Genomic DNA, 16,975 nt, shown 5'->3' on the forward strand with positions numbered 1-16,975 from the left:
AAGCATTTAAAAGAAACATTATAATAAAAGTATAGTTAACATGTTAAACATATTCATGATAATCACCTATTTCAACCTGTTTTAACATATGCAGTATTAAATCTGCAGGAGACTCCAGAGATTGTGACATTTAGAGATATCTACATTTATAATGGATTTGTATATTTTCATCTATTTCAGTTTCACATTTAATATTTCAGTAACAGACTTTTCCTTTCATATAGAAATTGGAAACTTTGTTTAAAACAACCTGGTTAACTTCCCATATGTTTCTTCTACTGTATATCTATCAATGTGGTGATACTGTACAGTGTGGATGAAGATTCAGACAGTACCTCTAAAGCATATCAAAAGATTATAAGATCCTTACAGTTTTATTGTGAAAAGGTTTTAGGATAGCCCTTGGGTTCTTTCATTCCCATGCCCAGATTTTTTGTTATGTAGACCCCACACATATGTCCTCAACCCCAACTCATGTTCTCTTATCCTTGCACTCACCTGACCTGGAAGGAGACTAAGCCCACAGACGAAATGTACTTTCAGCTGGGACTTCAGATTCCAACTTCAGCTAAGACTGACTGCTGCTGTGCTTCACTTGTCCTATTAGAGAATTTCTCCTCTTTTCTCTATACCCCAGATGGCAAGATGACATTCTGATATCCTCTGATGAAAGAAACTCCACTGTAATTATGTTGTTGGACTTAAGTGCAGCATTTGACACCATTGACCATTCTATTTTACTGCAAAGGCTAGAAAATGATGTTGGGCTTACAGGCCCCGTGCTCGCTTGGTTTAGTTCTTATTTATCAAATCAATTCCAATATGTACAGAAATGTGCTGACAGTACTCCATCATTAGACACAGAAGTTCAATATGCTGTCCCACAGGGCTCAGTATTGGGACCTTTACTATTTTCACTTTACATGCTTCCACTGGGATCTCTCATTAGGGAACGTAATGTTAATTTTCACTTGTATGCAGATGACACCCAGTTATACCTTTCATTTAAATCAAATGAAGTTTCTCCGATGTTGTCTTTAATTAGTTGTGTTAGTGAATTAAAGGAGTGGATGAATGAGAACTACTTGTCTTTAAATACAGATAAAACAGAGATGTTAATTGTTGGAGGGAATGAGGCTGATCACTACAATATTTTGTCATCATTTAACTCATTTGGAATCCCAATTAATTTTACTTAATCAGCCCGCAATCTAGGAGTTATCTTTGACTTTAGCATGTCATTTAAAGCGCATATTACAAAGTTGTCCAAAACATGTTTCTTCCATCTTAAAAATGGTAGGAAATGAAGGTGCTTTCTAAATAAACAGGATTCTGAGAAATTAATTCATGCATTTATCTCTAGTAGGATTGACTACTGCAATGCGGTGTTCACTGGCTAATCAAACTGATCTCTATACAGCCTACAGTTAATCAAAAATGCTGCTGCAAGAATTATTACAAGAACAAGAAAATACGAACACACAACTCCAATTCTTAAATTCTTACACTGGCTCCCAGTTACGTTTAGGGCAGATTTCAAAATCCTCCTTTTAACATATTAAGCATTAAATGGCCAAGGTCCGGCTTACTTGTCTGAACTTACCATTACTTACAGTGCATCCGGAAAGTATTCACAGTGCATCACTTTTTCCACATTTTGTAATGTTACAGCCTTATTCCAAAAGTGATTAAATTCATTTTTTTCCTCAGAATTCTACACCCAATACACCATAATGACAAATGAAAAAAGTTTACTTGAGGTTTTTCCAATTTATTAAAAATAAAAAAACTGAGAAATCACATGTACATAAGTATTCACAGCCTTTGCTCAATACTTTGTAGATGCACCTTTGGCAGCAATTACAGCCTTAAGTCTTTTTGAATATGATGCCACAAGCTTGGCATACCTATCCTTGGCCAGTTTTGCCCATTCCTCTTTGCAGCACCTCTCAAGCTCCATCAGGTTGAATGGGAAACGTTGGTGCACAGCCATTTTAAGATCTCTCCAGAGATGTTCAATCGGATTCAAGTCTGGGCCCTGGCTGGGCCACTCAAGGACATTCACAGAGTTGTCCTGAAGCCACTCCTTTGATATTTTGGCTGTGTGCTTAGGGTCGTTGTCCTGCTGAAAGATGAACCGTCGCCCAAGTCTGAGGTCAAGAGCGCTCTGGAGCAGGTTTTCATCCAGGATGTCTCTGTACATTGCTGCAGTCATCTTTCCCTTTATCCTGACTAGTCTCCCAGTTCCTGCCGCTGAAAAACATCCCCACAGCATGATGCTGCCACCACCATGCTTCACTGTAGGGATGGTATTGGCCTGGTGATGAGCGATGCCTGGTTTCATCCAAACGTGATGCCTGGCATTCACACCAAAGAGTTCAATCTTTGTCTCATCAGACCAGAGAATTTTGTTTCTCATGGTCTGAGAGTCCTTCAGGTGCCTTTTGGCAAACTCCAGGCGGGCTGCCATGTGCCTTTTACTAAGGAGTGGCTTCCGTCTGGCCCCTCTACCATACAGGCCTAATTGGTGGATTGCTGCAGAGATGGTTGTCCTTCTGGAAGGTTCTCCTCTCTCCACAGAGGACCTCTGGAGCTCTGACAGAGTGACCATCGGGTTCTTGGTCACCTCCCTGACTAAGGCCCTTCTCCCTCGATTGCTCAGTTCAGATGGCCGGCCAGCTCTAGGAAGAGTCCTGGGGCCTCATGTATAAATGGTGCGTACGCACAGAAATGTTGCGTAAGAACTTTACCACGTTCAAATCGCGATGTATAAAACCTACACTTGGCGTAAAGCCACGCACTTTTCCACGGTACCTCATGCCTTGTCGTACGCTATAAAACCTACACTTGGCGTAAAGCCACGCACTTTTCCATGGTACCTCATGCCTTGTCGTACGCAAGTTCTCCGCTCGGTTTTGCAAACTGGCGGCACCCAGCGTCAAAGCAATGGTACTGTTCTTGTGTGATTACTCATTATTTTCATGACGCGGCTTTATAAATACACAGAAACTAACCGCATATTGTTTATTAGTGTAATGCATCTGATTGTAATTAACTCGTAACAATATAATGGTCCAGGGAACAGCCATAGTATTTCAAATGCCATAACTGCTTTAGCGTTGTTACTCTCACTTCTCCTTCTTCTTCTTCTTCTTCTTCTTCTTCTTCTTTCAGCTCCTCCCGTTAGGAGTTGCCACAGCGGATCATCTTTTACCATATTTCTCTCACTGCACCACTCGGAGTATTTATATCACTGTATCTGAGTGTGAATCACAGCAGCAGCTGATCGGAAAGAGAATTATCGGTATACGGCATTAAGCACACGCTGTCTCTACCACGGCAAAACGTTTCAAAGCCTTTCCTGTACGGACCTCGCTGTTCAAAACAGTTTAATCCCAAGAACTTTAAATGCAGCCAATCAAGTGCTCCTTGTAGAACTGTTTGTACTTATAAGTACAATCACCCCACTGTAAACTTGCACTATAGTTATAATATCGCACAACCTGAGCCACTTTATAAAGCGCGTATTTACATATGATGACGATATCATTTTTAAGGTGAAATGCAGCAAAATATGTTTGTTAAATTATACAGATAAAACTTTAACTTCATTTAAATAATCTATATTCTTCACTGGGAGTGTCTTTAAGGATAGAATAATTACACATGCATTACGAAGATATTTCAATGTTCTTTAAACGTTTTGAAGAATCGGCGCTAAGCTTACAGATGGCTTAACGTCTATTACAGAGCTGATTGTATGGCGATCGGTTACTTGGGGAAAGAAAAGCACTGACTGCAGTGACGGCTACGCCAATATATATTGAATATAAAACAGAAAGATAAAATAACAACACAGCTAAAAACGCAGCGACAAATTTCGGCAAAAGATAAATGCTTCTGTCATGAGCACGAGGCCGCTAGTGCCTGCAACATACGTGGCCATCCACCGTGCATGACATTGGCGGGCGAAGGAGCCACCGATTCTTCCTCTGCTGCAATAAATTATTTCATCGAAGTGAAACATGTTTAATAACGTGCTTTAACTCCTATCATCATGAAAATGACATCACGTATACATCTCAGTATTTTAGTTATTCAGAGAGCTGTAATATCACGAATGTAATGGACTCTGTGTCCAGTTGGAGGAAGAGAGCCGGTTTAAGAAGCAAGTAGTGATTCACACACATAGAGCACATAGAAAATCAAATACAAAACAAAGCATTTAACGTGCTACTTTAATTACGATGTGATTTTAGAAACTGGTTAATTAAACAATTTTAAGATGAATTTTATGATGTTCTACTTTAATGACAAAATAAACTACGTGATTAAAGTGGAAATGTCGAGATTGAAGTGGACATTTCGTGCTTTTTCCCCACCGTGTGGCTTTTTTCTCTGTACCCTAATAAGCTTTCATATGACACTCAGACAGTGGGCTTACAACTCGGCTTTCCACGGCGACTTTGATATGTGACTTCTTTTTATTTCCGGCACTGTGCGATTTTGTGGATGTGAGCTTTCATGTTTCTCCAACACGCTATGCCACTCGATCAACTTCCTTTTGTTGATTATACAACGGTTTATTTGAACAAATAGTATGGTTTTCATTTGCCTCCACTTGGTATTCGCTGAAATTCTTATGTTTCCCCCGTGCTTTTCCCATTGTCTTTTCACAGAAGGCTGCGCTTAAGGGCGATTTATATTGATTTGCATGTTCAAATAGGCGTAATTCTGGGAGGATTTGGGCGTTACATAATGCGCGTGCACGAGCGTTAGTTTTCACACTGATCGGGATTTATGTAGCGGAAGAACGTGGAAGTTGAAGTATTCCTGCATCTGGATTTTTCTGTACGTAAGCACATTTCGGCTTTTGTGCTTACGCCATGTTATAGTGCGAGTTCTACGCACGGCGTTATACATGAGGCCCCTGGTGGTTTCAAACTTCTTCCACTTACGGATGATGGGGGCCACTGTGCTCATTGGGACCTTCAAAGCAGCAGAAATTTTTCAGTAACCTTCCCCAGATTTGTGCCTTGAGACAATCCTATCTCAGAGGCCTACAGACAATTCTTTTGACTTCATGCTTGGTTTGTGCTCTGACATGAACTGTCAACTGTGGGACCTTATATAGACAGGTGTGTGCCTTTCCAAATCATGTCCAATCAACTGAATTTACCTCAGGTGGACTCCATTTAAGCTGCAGAAATATCTCAAGGATGATCAGGGGAAACAGGATGGACCTGACCTCAAAATTTGCAAAGGCTGTGAATACTTATGTACATGTGCTTTCTCAATTTTTTTATTTTTAATAAATTTGCAAAAATCTCAAGTAAACTTTTTTCACATTGTCATTATGGGGTGTTGTGTGTGGAATTCTGAGGAAAAAATTAATTTAATCCATTTTGGAATAAGGCTGTAATATAACAAAATGTGGAAAAATTGATGCTCTGTGAATACTTTCCGGATGCACATTAAACCTGAGTGCACATTAAGATCTCAAGATGCCGGTCTGCTTATGATTCCAAGGATTAATAAAATAACAGTGGGAGGTTGAGCTTTTAGTTACAGGGCCACTAAACTGTGGAATGGTCTGCCTGCTTCTATAAGAGATGCCCTTTCAGTCTCAGTTTTAAATCCCGGCTGAACATTCACTACTTCAGTTTAGCATATCCTGACTAGAGCTGCTGATTAACTGTACATACTGCATCTCTGTTGTTTGTCACTTGCACTAAAACATAAGTAACATGATAGTTATAATTGGATACTAACCTTCACCTATTCTGTTTCTCTGCTCGGTACTCAAATGTGGCACTTGGTGCCACAGCCCACCTGCCAAGTTGTTTTGCCTGCCTATGGTAAAGTCATCCCTGATGGAGGATCGCAGGAATCATGGGAAAAAGGGGTCCTTTCATTGGATTGGATGGCCTAGCACTGTTTCAGCTGTGTAGTGGCCAAATGGGGGAGGCAGCTTGATGGATGAGGTCTCTAGGACTCTAAAAATATCCAAATCTTATTATGGGATATTATCTACTGTTAAATTCTGCTCCGTACTTCTAAAATTTTTATTTTTATACTGTATTGAGGATTTGTTCTGTTCTGTGTATTGTATTGTATTGTATTGACCCCCTTCTTTTTAGACCCACTGCATGCCCAGCCTACCTGGAAAGGGGTCTCTATTTGAACTGCCTTTCCCAAGGTTTCTTCCATTTTTCCCTACAAGGTTTTTTTGGGAGTTTTTCCTTGTCTTCTTAGAGAGTCAAGGCTGGTGGGCTGTCAAGAGGCAGGGCATGTTAAAGCCCATTGCGGCACTTCCTGTGTGATTTTGGGCTATACAAAAATAAGCTGTATTGTATTGTATTGTATGAAGCAGCAAGGCAAACAAGAGAGGTTAGGCAAAAAACTTCTATTCGGACATTATATTCTTCAATATTCTTAAATAATCTTAATGTGCCAAAAATTAAAGCAAATGAAAAGGAAAATGAATATGGCAAAATTAGTGCTACAACCTGGATATATAAGGAGCTGTCACAGATCATGCTAGCTGATACACCCAGTGTGTGTGTGGCATTCAGTCTCCTATGGTTACATTGCTGTATCTAACTGCATAGATCTTCTTGGTGACTGTGTTCTTCCTTCTTCTGCTTCTTTCTGGTTCTCTCTCTCCAATTACTTCAGCTTAAGATGCTGAATTTCTAAAGCTTGTCATGGCCAAGATGAACACCCCTAGCCCCTCTCTGTCCAATGTAATTTCAAAAGACCATGTTAGCAATTGTTCATGAGGTGTACATGCACCTACAAAAGGTGTACAAAGATAACTAATGATTAGAGGGCTTCACATTTACATATATGGAAAGTCCAGAAAAATAACTATTAGAACTTGACCCTTCTTGAAATAAAATTTTGCTGTATAAAGTTTTGACCTTTCTCTATATTTTACTTGCCTGCAAGAGGTGTCTGTATTCACTTATGACTACAGAAAATTCCCCCTCTGTAAAACTGCTTTCTGCAAAAACTAACACTTTCTGTGTTTAAAAGTTGTTTCTTTTTCAGAGATTAAAAGTTCAAAGAAAGGAAAAGAACTTACTATTTTAGTACAGTTTTACCATAAAAAATGTTTATAATCTTTCCTAACACTTTAACACACACAAAATATAACACACTGTAATACAATCACATTCCCCTACCCTTACTCTGAATGCTCTTAAGTGCTCAGCCTGGGAAAGGGATCTCCCAATTAAATTTTCAAAAAGGAGTGCTTTGTGCCGTTCATACAATACACTCTAGGTCACCAGGTGCCAAACACAACCTAATTAAACTATAAATATTGTTAATTGTTCAGAGATACCTTGACAAACATTGTCTGAAATACACCCAGGGCAAGATCCAACCTGTGAGTGATGTTATCAAATGCCTGCATTGTTTGGTTGCTACGTCATATATTCTGGAAATGTACTGTGCAGGCCAAGGGTTTCATTGCCACAACTGACTTAATGTACAGTATTAAATGAGTTACTGAACCATCTTGTATTTTGTAGGGGATAATTTTTCACTAAAAAGTAAGTTCTTTTTGCCTAAGCCTAATTCTAACCAAGCAACAAATGCATGCACCTTAAACAAAACACTCAAACTGTGTGGAGTGTCTATCCCTTTCGTAAACTTATTCAAACACTATTTGTGTCATTTTCCCAATAAATTATACAGTTGCATTGGTGCCTAAGCAAAAAGAATTGCAAAAAGAAGGGTGCTTCATAAAGTTTATAATTAAGAAACATGGCCACATTTGTTGTCAAACACTTGAAGATAGTATTTCACTCTTGACAAAAAGCATCAACTTAAAGAAGAAAGTTAATAACAAAAATAAATTAAAAGTACATGTTTCACTTACAGCAAATGGGTACTGTTAATTGCTTATCTTTCCATTTTTTACCTGTATCCTGGCTACATAGGTGTCCAATTCATTTTTAAATAAGTTATTCCTTTTAGCCATGACACACAGTAAATTTAAGAAGTGGAATGACAATGGACATCCTCCAGAAATACACTGAGTTTTTATAATAAAATATCAACAAATATTTCTATATTTCTCTATTATAATAAAAAATCTTGGGACAAGTCTTTTTGAAGAGACATTTTGGAATGAAGTCCCGCGAGACTGAGACTTTTAACATTAGATTCTTTCAAGTCACGTCCTACTTACAACCATTTTCAAACATGACCACAGTCATCTAACCTCTCAGTCCTGTGAATGCTTTTGGCAGACACACTTCCTGCGTTTTCAGCTCTTATAAATTTTATCTGGACAATAATTTTATATGTTCTAATCTAATTTTATATGTTCAATCAGAGTCAGAAATAAAAGACAAAGAGTAAAAGACATGAATAAAAGAGATTATGAAAGCAGTGGAATTCAAAAGGCTAAAAAAAAAACGTTGTCGTGATACACATAAAGCGCAAGTTAAAGATTATGAAAGTAGTAAAATTCGTAAGTATCAAAAAAAAAGATAGTAAAGATCGCATTAGCAATAACAAATGGAAATTATTACTCGGTGAAATAAGGGAAAGTAATAATCATCCCTAACCAGGTGTAATTGAAAACCTAGCGGGTTCAAGCGGGGTCAGAAATAAAAGACAAAGAGTAGAAGACAAAGTAGAATGTTGTAAAGAGGTTCAAAAATGACGCGATACACATGCAGAGCACGTTAGAGATTATGAAAGCAGGGGAATTCAAAAGGCTCAAAAAAAACGTTGGTGCAATACACATGCAGAGCAAGTTACAGATAATGCAAGTAGTAAGATTAGAAGTATCAAAATAATGATAGTAAAGATTGCATTAGCGCTAACAAATGGAAAATATTACTCGGTGAAATAACGGAACAACAAAAAGAGATAGAATATATGGACATAGGTGATATGTCAGAAGTATGTGGGTATTGTAAGGCTTTAAACTTTAAGTTGGAGACTTGTAGATCGTCTAATTCATGTTGCCATCAGGGAAAAGTAGTGTTTCTTCCCAATGAAGTGGAGTCATTTGCTAGAATTAAAAGATTTCTTGTTTGGTGAAAGTGAAATCCACAAACACTACAGGCAAAATATCTGAATCTACAATAATCTGTTTGCGTTTGCATCATTCAATGTTCAAAAAGTAGATTTACACAATAATGGACCATATGCTATTAGAATCTGTGGTCCCGCAACAATTAAAACTATGACAATTTTAATTTTGATGAAACCACAATTCGGTCAGGTGTATATTTATGATCACAGAAAAGCGATGCAACATAGAATCGAAGAGTTAAACGATCGGACGTATTAGAAGTCATACAGCCAATAATGGATACAAATCCATACGTCAAAAAGTATTGCACTTTTCACAAAATTTATCTGCAAAACACAGACAAAGAAATTTTCTTGGATTTCTATATGAAAAATCATGGTCGCATTTATAATAAACCAACATGCAAGGCATTGTCCACGATAATAGTTTCGATAGACGGAAATATCAAAGTCAAATTTGATATTCATGTATATCCAAAAGCAAACCATGATTCAAAAGGAGATCTTGATATTCCATTCGAATTAAAACATTTACAGTTTCCCGTGAGAATAGCTTTTGCTATGACAATTAACAAATCACAGGGACAAACATTTGAAAAAGTCGGTTTATTTATTAGAGAGAGAGAAACGATATTCACTCACGGGCAGTTATACATTGTGTTGTCACGATGTAAGTCCAAACATGGCATCAAAATTCAATGTGATCTTGAAGAAAAGTTAATTCCAAATATTGTTTTTACTGAAGTTTTAAAGTAAACGTGAAAAAAATGCATATGTAACAATTCCCATGAAATAACAATTTCTTTAAATTGTATATCCTGTAAACCAAACCCGGGGGTTGGCGAGTGAAGCGAGCAAGGGGCAGAGCCCCGAGTAATAAAAATAGATGAGGCCAATTATTTCATTAAGCTAATTTAGTTATTCTTTGTTTAATCTTAAACTTTTTTGGCCTTATACTTGACATTCTGTACAGTACTGTTAGAAAAGTCTACTATAAATGGTATTGCATAAAAAATAAACTGAATATACAGTAAGTGAACTGAATTGTGGATTTACAAGAACATATAAAAGGTTAAAGACACACTTAATATTTTAGTCTTATTAATAATAATTACAAAGAATACAGCAAAAATTGAGTTTTCACTAATAGCCCAAAACTAATAGGAAATTCCTATTCCAAAAGCTTCATCAGCAAAGAAGACATTGTGAGATCCTAACTGACCTGATCAAAACCCTCAATTTAAATCCAGCTGAAACACAAAACTTTCTTAAAAAGTCAGAAGAACATTCATGGCAACTTACATGAGGCAGTGAAGAATATCATGTTGTTATATGCTGATTTGAATTTTCAACCCCAATGGTTCCCTCTCAGTTACATTCATTGTCAAGACCTAAATAAAACCATGCAACCATAAGTTAAATAGTTGACAGTATTGGCAAGATTTAATGGCTAAACTGCCAATATGTTTCTTTACACCTCAGTTACCATTTAACGTTGAGAATCTTCACCCCTCCAAAACAAAAAAAAAAAAAAAACAGTAGCTATAATATAATTCATTTATCTAGAAAAAGAGACTGAGATACAATGTTTGCCAACAGCCATCAAGTAATTTTTATGATTTTTTTTCTCTCTCTTGGATGAAGAGCGTAGTCTTACATTTTCATACTGTGCACAGGAAAACGTGTGAAACCATCTGCTGTTTTTCAGTTGCTAGGAAACTAGCTATTCATGTCAAGGGACTACTGTATATACCCCTGTAATTTTGTGTGAAAATAAACATTTAAAAGTCTCTGAAAACTTCAAATGACTGAAAAAGGCATTTACTTCATTATTCAGATGTCTTAGATTTTTATATTGTTCTTATTTAATTAGTCATCGTCACATTTTTGAAATCGCCTAATCCAATTTCCATGTATTAAGTACTGGAAAGAAATTCAAAACTATACAGTGTTCCAGTGGCAAGTCCTATTGCATCATAGATTGGGGATCTGGGTTTTAATCCTTACCTGCTCACAGTCTGAGTGGGGTCAGCATGTTCTTCTTGTGTTCATATGGGTTTTTGCTAAGTACTTTGCTTTCTTCCCTCATCCAAAATCGTTTTGTAAGGTTACTTAGTGATATTAGACTGAAGCAGTAGGAGTGAGTATATGTGAATACATGTGCTCTGAGACAGATTTGTGTCCTGGCCTGGATTAGCTCCTACTGAATTCCACTGGGATGGACTCTGGTTTCATACAAACAATGAATGAAAAACACAGAATCAACAATTAGAAAGAAAAAAACATATCTTCCACCAAATATACAGTATACTTTTAATGACCACAAATAAGTGCTACATTTGTTTAATATGCATTAACAGACTTCCAAAGAATAGCTCCTTATTGGGATTCAGGAAGAAAGAGACCTGAGCTGAAACTAATGGAATTGATTATCCTTGAATGGAGATGCAAATTACTTTAGCAGTTATTACTTTCCTTTGCCATCCTTAGTTAACTAATTGCATTTTCTTTGTAGTTTATTCAACAAACAAAATGGGGGTAAAAAACCCTCTCAGGACCTTTCAACTTCAATTTTTTCCCTTCTAAGACCTACTGTGTAACCCTATTATTTAAATATCTGAAAATAGTCATAATGATTTTGAAATTCTCGTTGATAACGTTTTCATTCAAAATATGCAGGGAAATTGACCTTTTACCTGTCCAGTGGGATTTCTCATCTAGCTGCCAACTCAACAAAATACTCCAAAAACACAAACCAGCTCTTTCTTTTACATCCATCCCTTATCTCTCTCTCTATCTCTACCATCAGTAACTATGACAGCTCTAATTATCCCTGGATTCCTGGGTCCAAGTACTGAATAAAAGGTTATGACACATTTAATCAGCTTGATCTCATCTGCTTCTCACAACAGGACACTCTCCCATGAGCTTACAACCCTGTCTACAATGGTTCCAGTACATTCACCAGACACAACTGCCCTTGTTGGTTCCTTACCTCACACTAGTGCTTACAGAAGCTTTCTTGTCAACAGTTTGGGCTCTTCTTTTCCAGGATGTGTTTAGGAAGGCCTTTCTTCAGTTTTACCCTTTTCTTATCATCCCTTCATCCTTGGAGCCTCCTTGCCAGTCCAGCAACCTGTTACTATCTATCTAAACATATAAACTGCTGTCTCGCAGTAAGGAGAACATGGGTTTGCTTCCTGGGTCCTAACTGTGTGGAAAGCACTTTGAGTAGTGAGAATAGCACTATAAAAATATACAGAATTATTATTATATTTTCATAACTACTACATGAACACATACATACATATAGTACATACAGTATATGTATAGATTGTGGTCCCCGGTCGGGACGCCCAGGAGGACCGCAGGAGGGCTTGTGCCTCCTCCAGACCGCGAGGGGGCGTCCGTCCTGGTTATGTTGGGGGCCTCAGGTACAGGGCTTGGAAGCCCAGCCCTGTAGGGACCCGTGGCCACCACCAGGCAGCGGCCCAATGCCTGCATATCCCTGGAGCCCAGCACTTCCGCCACACCAGGAAGTGCTGGGGGAAGACGACAGGGGACACCCGGACGACTTCCGGGTGCGCAGCGGCACTTCCGCCACACTGGGGTGTGGCTATTACTGATTGCCGGGAAGCAGCTGGAGCCCATCCGGGTTCCTATATAAGGGGCCGTCTCCCTCCAGTCAGCAGTGGATGTCGGGTGGAAGAGGACACAGCTGAAGAGAGGATGGGAGGCGGCCAGGAGAAAGGCATTGGACTTGTGTGGCCTGGACAGTTGGGGGAACGGTGCAAGAGGCACTGGGGGTGCAAGTGAGCACAATTTGTAAATATTGTTGTATAATAAACGGTATGTGGTGGAACTATGTTGTCCGTCTGCCTGTGTCCGGGTCCCAGTTCACAAGATACACACACAATTACTAACATATCTTAAAACCTCCAGCTATTGCAATAACATGTTTAAAATATAAGCCATATTATACATTCAAAAATCATAAATTAAATGTATTAATTGTGTGTTTTACAAATGTACAGTACCCTCCGTAATGTCTGGGACATTTTTCCTTGATTTACCACTCTGCTCCACAGTTTAAAATTACAAATCAAAACAATTTAGATGTGATTAAAGTGCACATTGCAAATTTAAATTAGGGGTATTTGGATATGTTTCAGTCACACCATGCAGAAATTACAACACTTTTTATACATAATTCCACTTTTCAGGACATCACAATGTTTGGGACAAAGCAGATAGCATTGCCATCTAACATGAATTAAGGCCAAATTTGACTGCCATTTAGAAAATCTATTTTGTGCACATTTTATATTCCTCTTCAGTTTTCCTTGGTTCATTTCTTATCAAACAGCATACTGTTGGGTGAACCTGTGTATCTTGAAAGGTATGTGTGAGTGAACCATGTGATTCATTTTCACTTCTTTCAGGTTTGATTCCCAGTCTGCCCTAACTGTGGCTGCAATAGGCAAAAGGTTCCCTGACATCCTGTTCTGGACAAAGTGCGTTAAGAAAATAGATGGATATAGGCTTCAATATAGTAGAGGTTATATTATGGCTAGGGTGCACTTTATATTTTTCTCATTCATGTATCCTTCTATCCAATATCTGAAAGAGGTCTAATGCCACAGCATGAATATTTTTATTGTAACACACTACTGACTTTAGTAAAATGGTGGAAGGATTCAATTCAATGTATTATAATTAAGCACACTTCCACTTACGAGTCCACCATTGTGTACACATACAGTGAAAATTTAAATGCATTAGAAACAAAACATAAAGATAAAACATAGAGAAACATCATGCAATAATTACACAAATACTGTATACAGTACATATATACATACATATAAACTGCATAGTGGTTTTTATAGGTTCAAATAACGACTGTCTTTGGTCAGTAACATTTTTCTTATTTCCGAACAAATAACAGTAATTTCATCTGGACAGAATGGTTCATTATATCCAAGGAAGATCAATGTCACTATAGACTCAAAGAAAAGAAAGAAAATAGGACTTAACCACAGTTATTACAATTAATTTAACAGCAGTATATCAAACAACCTCACTGTCAGTTCAAACAAGAATTTGTCATCCCATAATAATACTTTATCTTAATCGATTTAAACAATAAGATTGATGAAGCTTCTCTAATATTGATAGTCAGAATTCAGGGTCTGAGTGCCCTAAAGTTAAAGTCTGGTTTTATTTATCCTTGGAACATTGCATCTTGAGATTGCAATGTACATCCCAGAGTAAACGAACAGATATGCTCTGTAAGGCAATGAAAGATGAATGGAGTGAATAACAAACATGCACATAATAACATGTCCAGTAAAATCTGACCATCCTTCAAACACACTGAAAAATAACATTGCTTTTGTATAATACATTTCTCGACAAATTTGAAGATAATGTACATACTGTACATGTTGAAAAATGTAACCAACAGACTTGCTTTACTGAATGCTCTTTTCTCGTTTGTCAAATTTTCTAAGTTTCTTATGTAAGAAAGTTATTTATATATTGAGTACACATTACTCAATGTGAAGAATTTCTTGTGAAATCCTTTATTAAATAGGAATATTTACAGACTCTTAATAACCCAAGTAAGCAATATACAGTGTATCACATTTTTCACAGCAAACATTATCACAAATTATAATACAAAGTAATTAAAGACATTACAAGATAAGGCTGGCATGATGGCACAGTGGTTACGTCCCTGGTGTTCACAGCATGGAGATCGGCTGTTCTCCCCATCCGCGTGGATTTCTACACACAGTCCAGACATGCAGGTTAGGTGAACTGGCGATGCTAAACTGGTCTGTGTGTATTCACCCGGTGACTGATAGGCCCCTATTTCGCTGAATGTTCGTGCCTTGTGCCCTATGCTTCCTGCGATAGGTTCCAGATTCCCTGCAGCCTTGCTCTAGATAAATGGGTTAAGAAAATGGATGGGTGCTTTTCAAAAGTAAGGGTTAAAACAACCAGCTGAAAATGAGAATATAAAAAAATAAAGCTAAATTGAAGGAAAAAACCAAAAGCCAGTTTTGGTGAATATGTATAACTATACAATGCGGTGTTACGGGTTGAGAAAAACAATGTGAAATTATGAGTGAAAGTATACGCGTACTGCGCAAGAAACTTAATAGGACATATTTAGATTGTACGAAACTTTTTATTTAAGTTATAATGTCGCCGTCCTAAATCGTATACACCATTACAAATGAAATACCTGGACAGTCAAAGGAAACCTTTTCACAACATATTGTTAAACGTCCAGTCACTGTATTTTCATTAATAAGCACGATAAATATTGTCCTGATCATATGTTGCACGCTGAGATATGCAGTGTGATAACCGATGGGCTGTAGGACCCTGCAGCGCTTGATCCCGTTGTCAGGGGCACCTGCTCTATTTGACAAACTGAAATTTTGGAGGCGCGAACCTGAGTAGAGTAACCGAACTCCAGTTTTTCTTGCCGGTACTCTGTTTGACAACAGTGAGGTACATCTCGCCGGGATGCTGTATTTTCTGGAGAGACTGCAAGACTCGTCCCTCGTAGCCAGTTTCCAAAGAACCTGCGGTTTGTATCAGTCTAATGAGGAGGGCAAGGTGGGTCCCCAGAAGAGCGGCCAGGTGCTCGCGGTCCAGCCGGACTTGATGCGAGACAAGCCGACAGAAGCACCTGAAGTATCCCGGAACGGAAATTTGGTACGAAGACATTCGGACACAAACGGAGCGAACGGATTTATTAAAAAGGTGGGGACAAATTTCTACAAAGTCGCAAATTCGATAGCTCCTTTGGATTTCTTGAAGTTTTCGATGTTCGGAGAAAAAAATCAGCTGAAAGACAACGCGGTATCTGTCATGGTATTTCAAAATACGTTTTTAAGATTTTTTTCCCCCCACTAAAGTTTTATTAAATCAATGACATGGCCTACTTTCAAGTGGTGAAACAAACTTTTCCAGTTTGCCCACTCCCTTGAAGGAGGGGAGGGGAAGGGAAACGTGACCGTGGCCGAGACAACAGCCTGCTTGTTAACCGTGACTCATACCTTTTATTGTATTCTTTGTTGAGTAAATGCTTCTTATTTTTCTGTCGCTCAATTGAGACAAAGCCAGTGTTGAATTAAAAAAAAAAATCAGACGCAACTGTCATACAATTAATTATAATTAGTCATTAATTTATTATTGCGACTTTTACGTCTGAAGTCTGACTGAAAATCAGAACGTCCACATCAAAAATCACCACTGGAGAAATTTACGAAAGGCTACTAATAGGAAAGTAACTGGTGCATCATTTATTGACTGTATATCTTTCAAATCTTCTTTGGACCTAAGAAAGACTTGTGCAGTTCAGAAAATGTTTGGTAGTATCCGCAATTCACTTTAGATTGACAGGATAAAAATGACGGATGTCCTTTGGTACATAATTTTTAATGTGTTTAGCAATAACAGCCATTGTCGTTGGCAAAACAATTCTAAGTTACATGTAGGAGAAAGTTTGTTTACTTTTGTCTTGTTTGTAGCAAGTTTGTTATAATTGCTATTTTCTAATAATTTAATTCAACCAAACCTGTGAAGTGCCAGGGCCTGGCCAGCAGGGAATTGCCCAAGAAGGCCCTCACGGGCAGCCACTAATTAGCACACACTATGAGCTCTGCTAAAATTGCAGTCTGATCTCATGGGATGTGTTGTTTCAATTACCGGTGGGGTGCATCTGTCTGCAGTAATATTCATCAAGGGACGCCTCTAAATGCTACATGGCTTCTTCATGTGAAAGATAATGTCCATATCAATAACCTCTGACTTCACCCCTTATTATCTTCTCCACAATGGCCTGCCAGCATGCTTTTAAATCTGGGTCAGGACTGCTCCATAAGGAGTTCAGAGCTGC

General features: G+C 38.1%; 2 protein-coding genes across 3 annotated transcripts in view; one reads left to right on the forward strand and one right to left on the reverse strand.

Moving 5' to 3' along the window:
* The window catches only part of pax3b (paired box 3b), a 107,133-nt gene extending 96,712 nt beyond the window's left edge, over nt 1–10,421 (reverse strand). Inside the window, exon 1 of the mRNA XM_039755896.1 lies at nt 10,360–10,421. Coding sequence (XP_039611830.1) covers nt 10,360–10,381 — 22 coding nt within the window. The 5' untranslated portion in view covers nt 10,382–10,421. The remainder of the gene's footprint in view (nt 1–10,359) is intronic.
* A 4,844-nt stretch (nt 10,422–15,265) lies between these two features.
* sgpp2 (sphingosine-1-phosphate phosphatase 2) overlaps nt 15,266–16,975 on the forward strand; it is a 41,929-nt gene continuing 40,219 nt past the window's right edge. The window contains exon 1 of one of the 2 annotated variants that reach the window (XM_039755930.1): nt 15,266–15,837. In XM_039755930.1, the coding sequence (XP_039611864.1) occupies nt 15,598–15,837 (240 nt within the window). In that variant the 5' untranslated portion in view covers nt 15,266–15,597. The remainder of the gene's footprint in view (nt 15,838–16,975) is intronic. The other variant, XM_039755941.1, reaches the window with a different exon arrangement.

The sequence above is a fragment of the Polypterus senegalus genome, chromosome 1 (assembly GCF_016835505.1).
Source record: "Polypterus senegalus isolate Bchr_013 chromosome 1, ASM1683550v1, whole genome shotgun sequence".
Taxonomy (NCBI): domain Eukaryota; kingdom Metazoa; phylum Chordata; class Cladistia; order Polypteriformes; family Polypteridae; genus Polypterus; species Polypterus senegalus.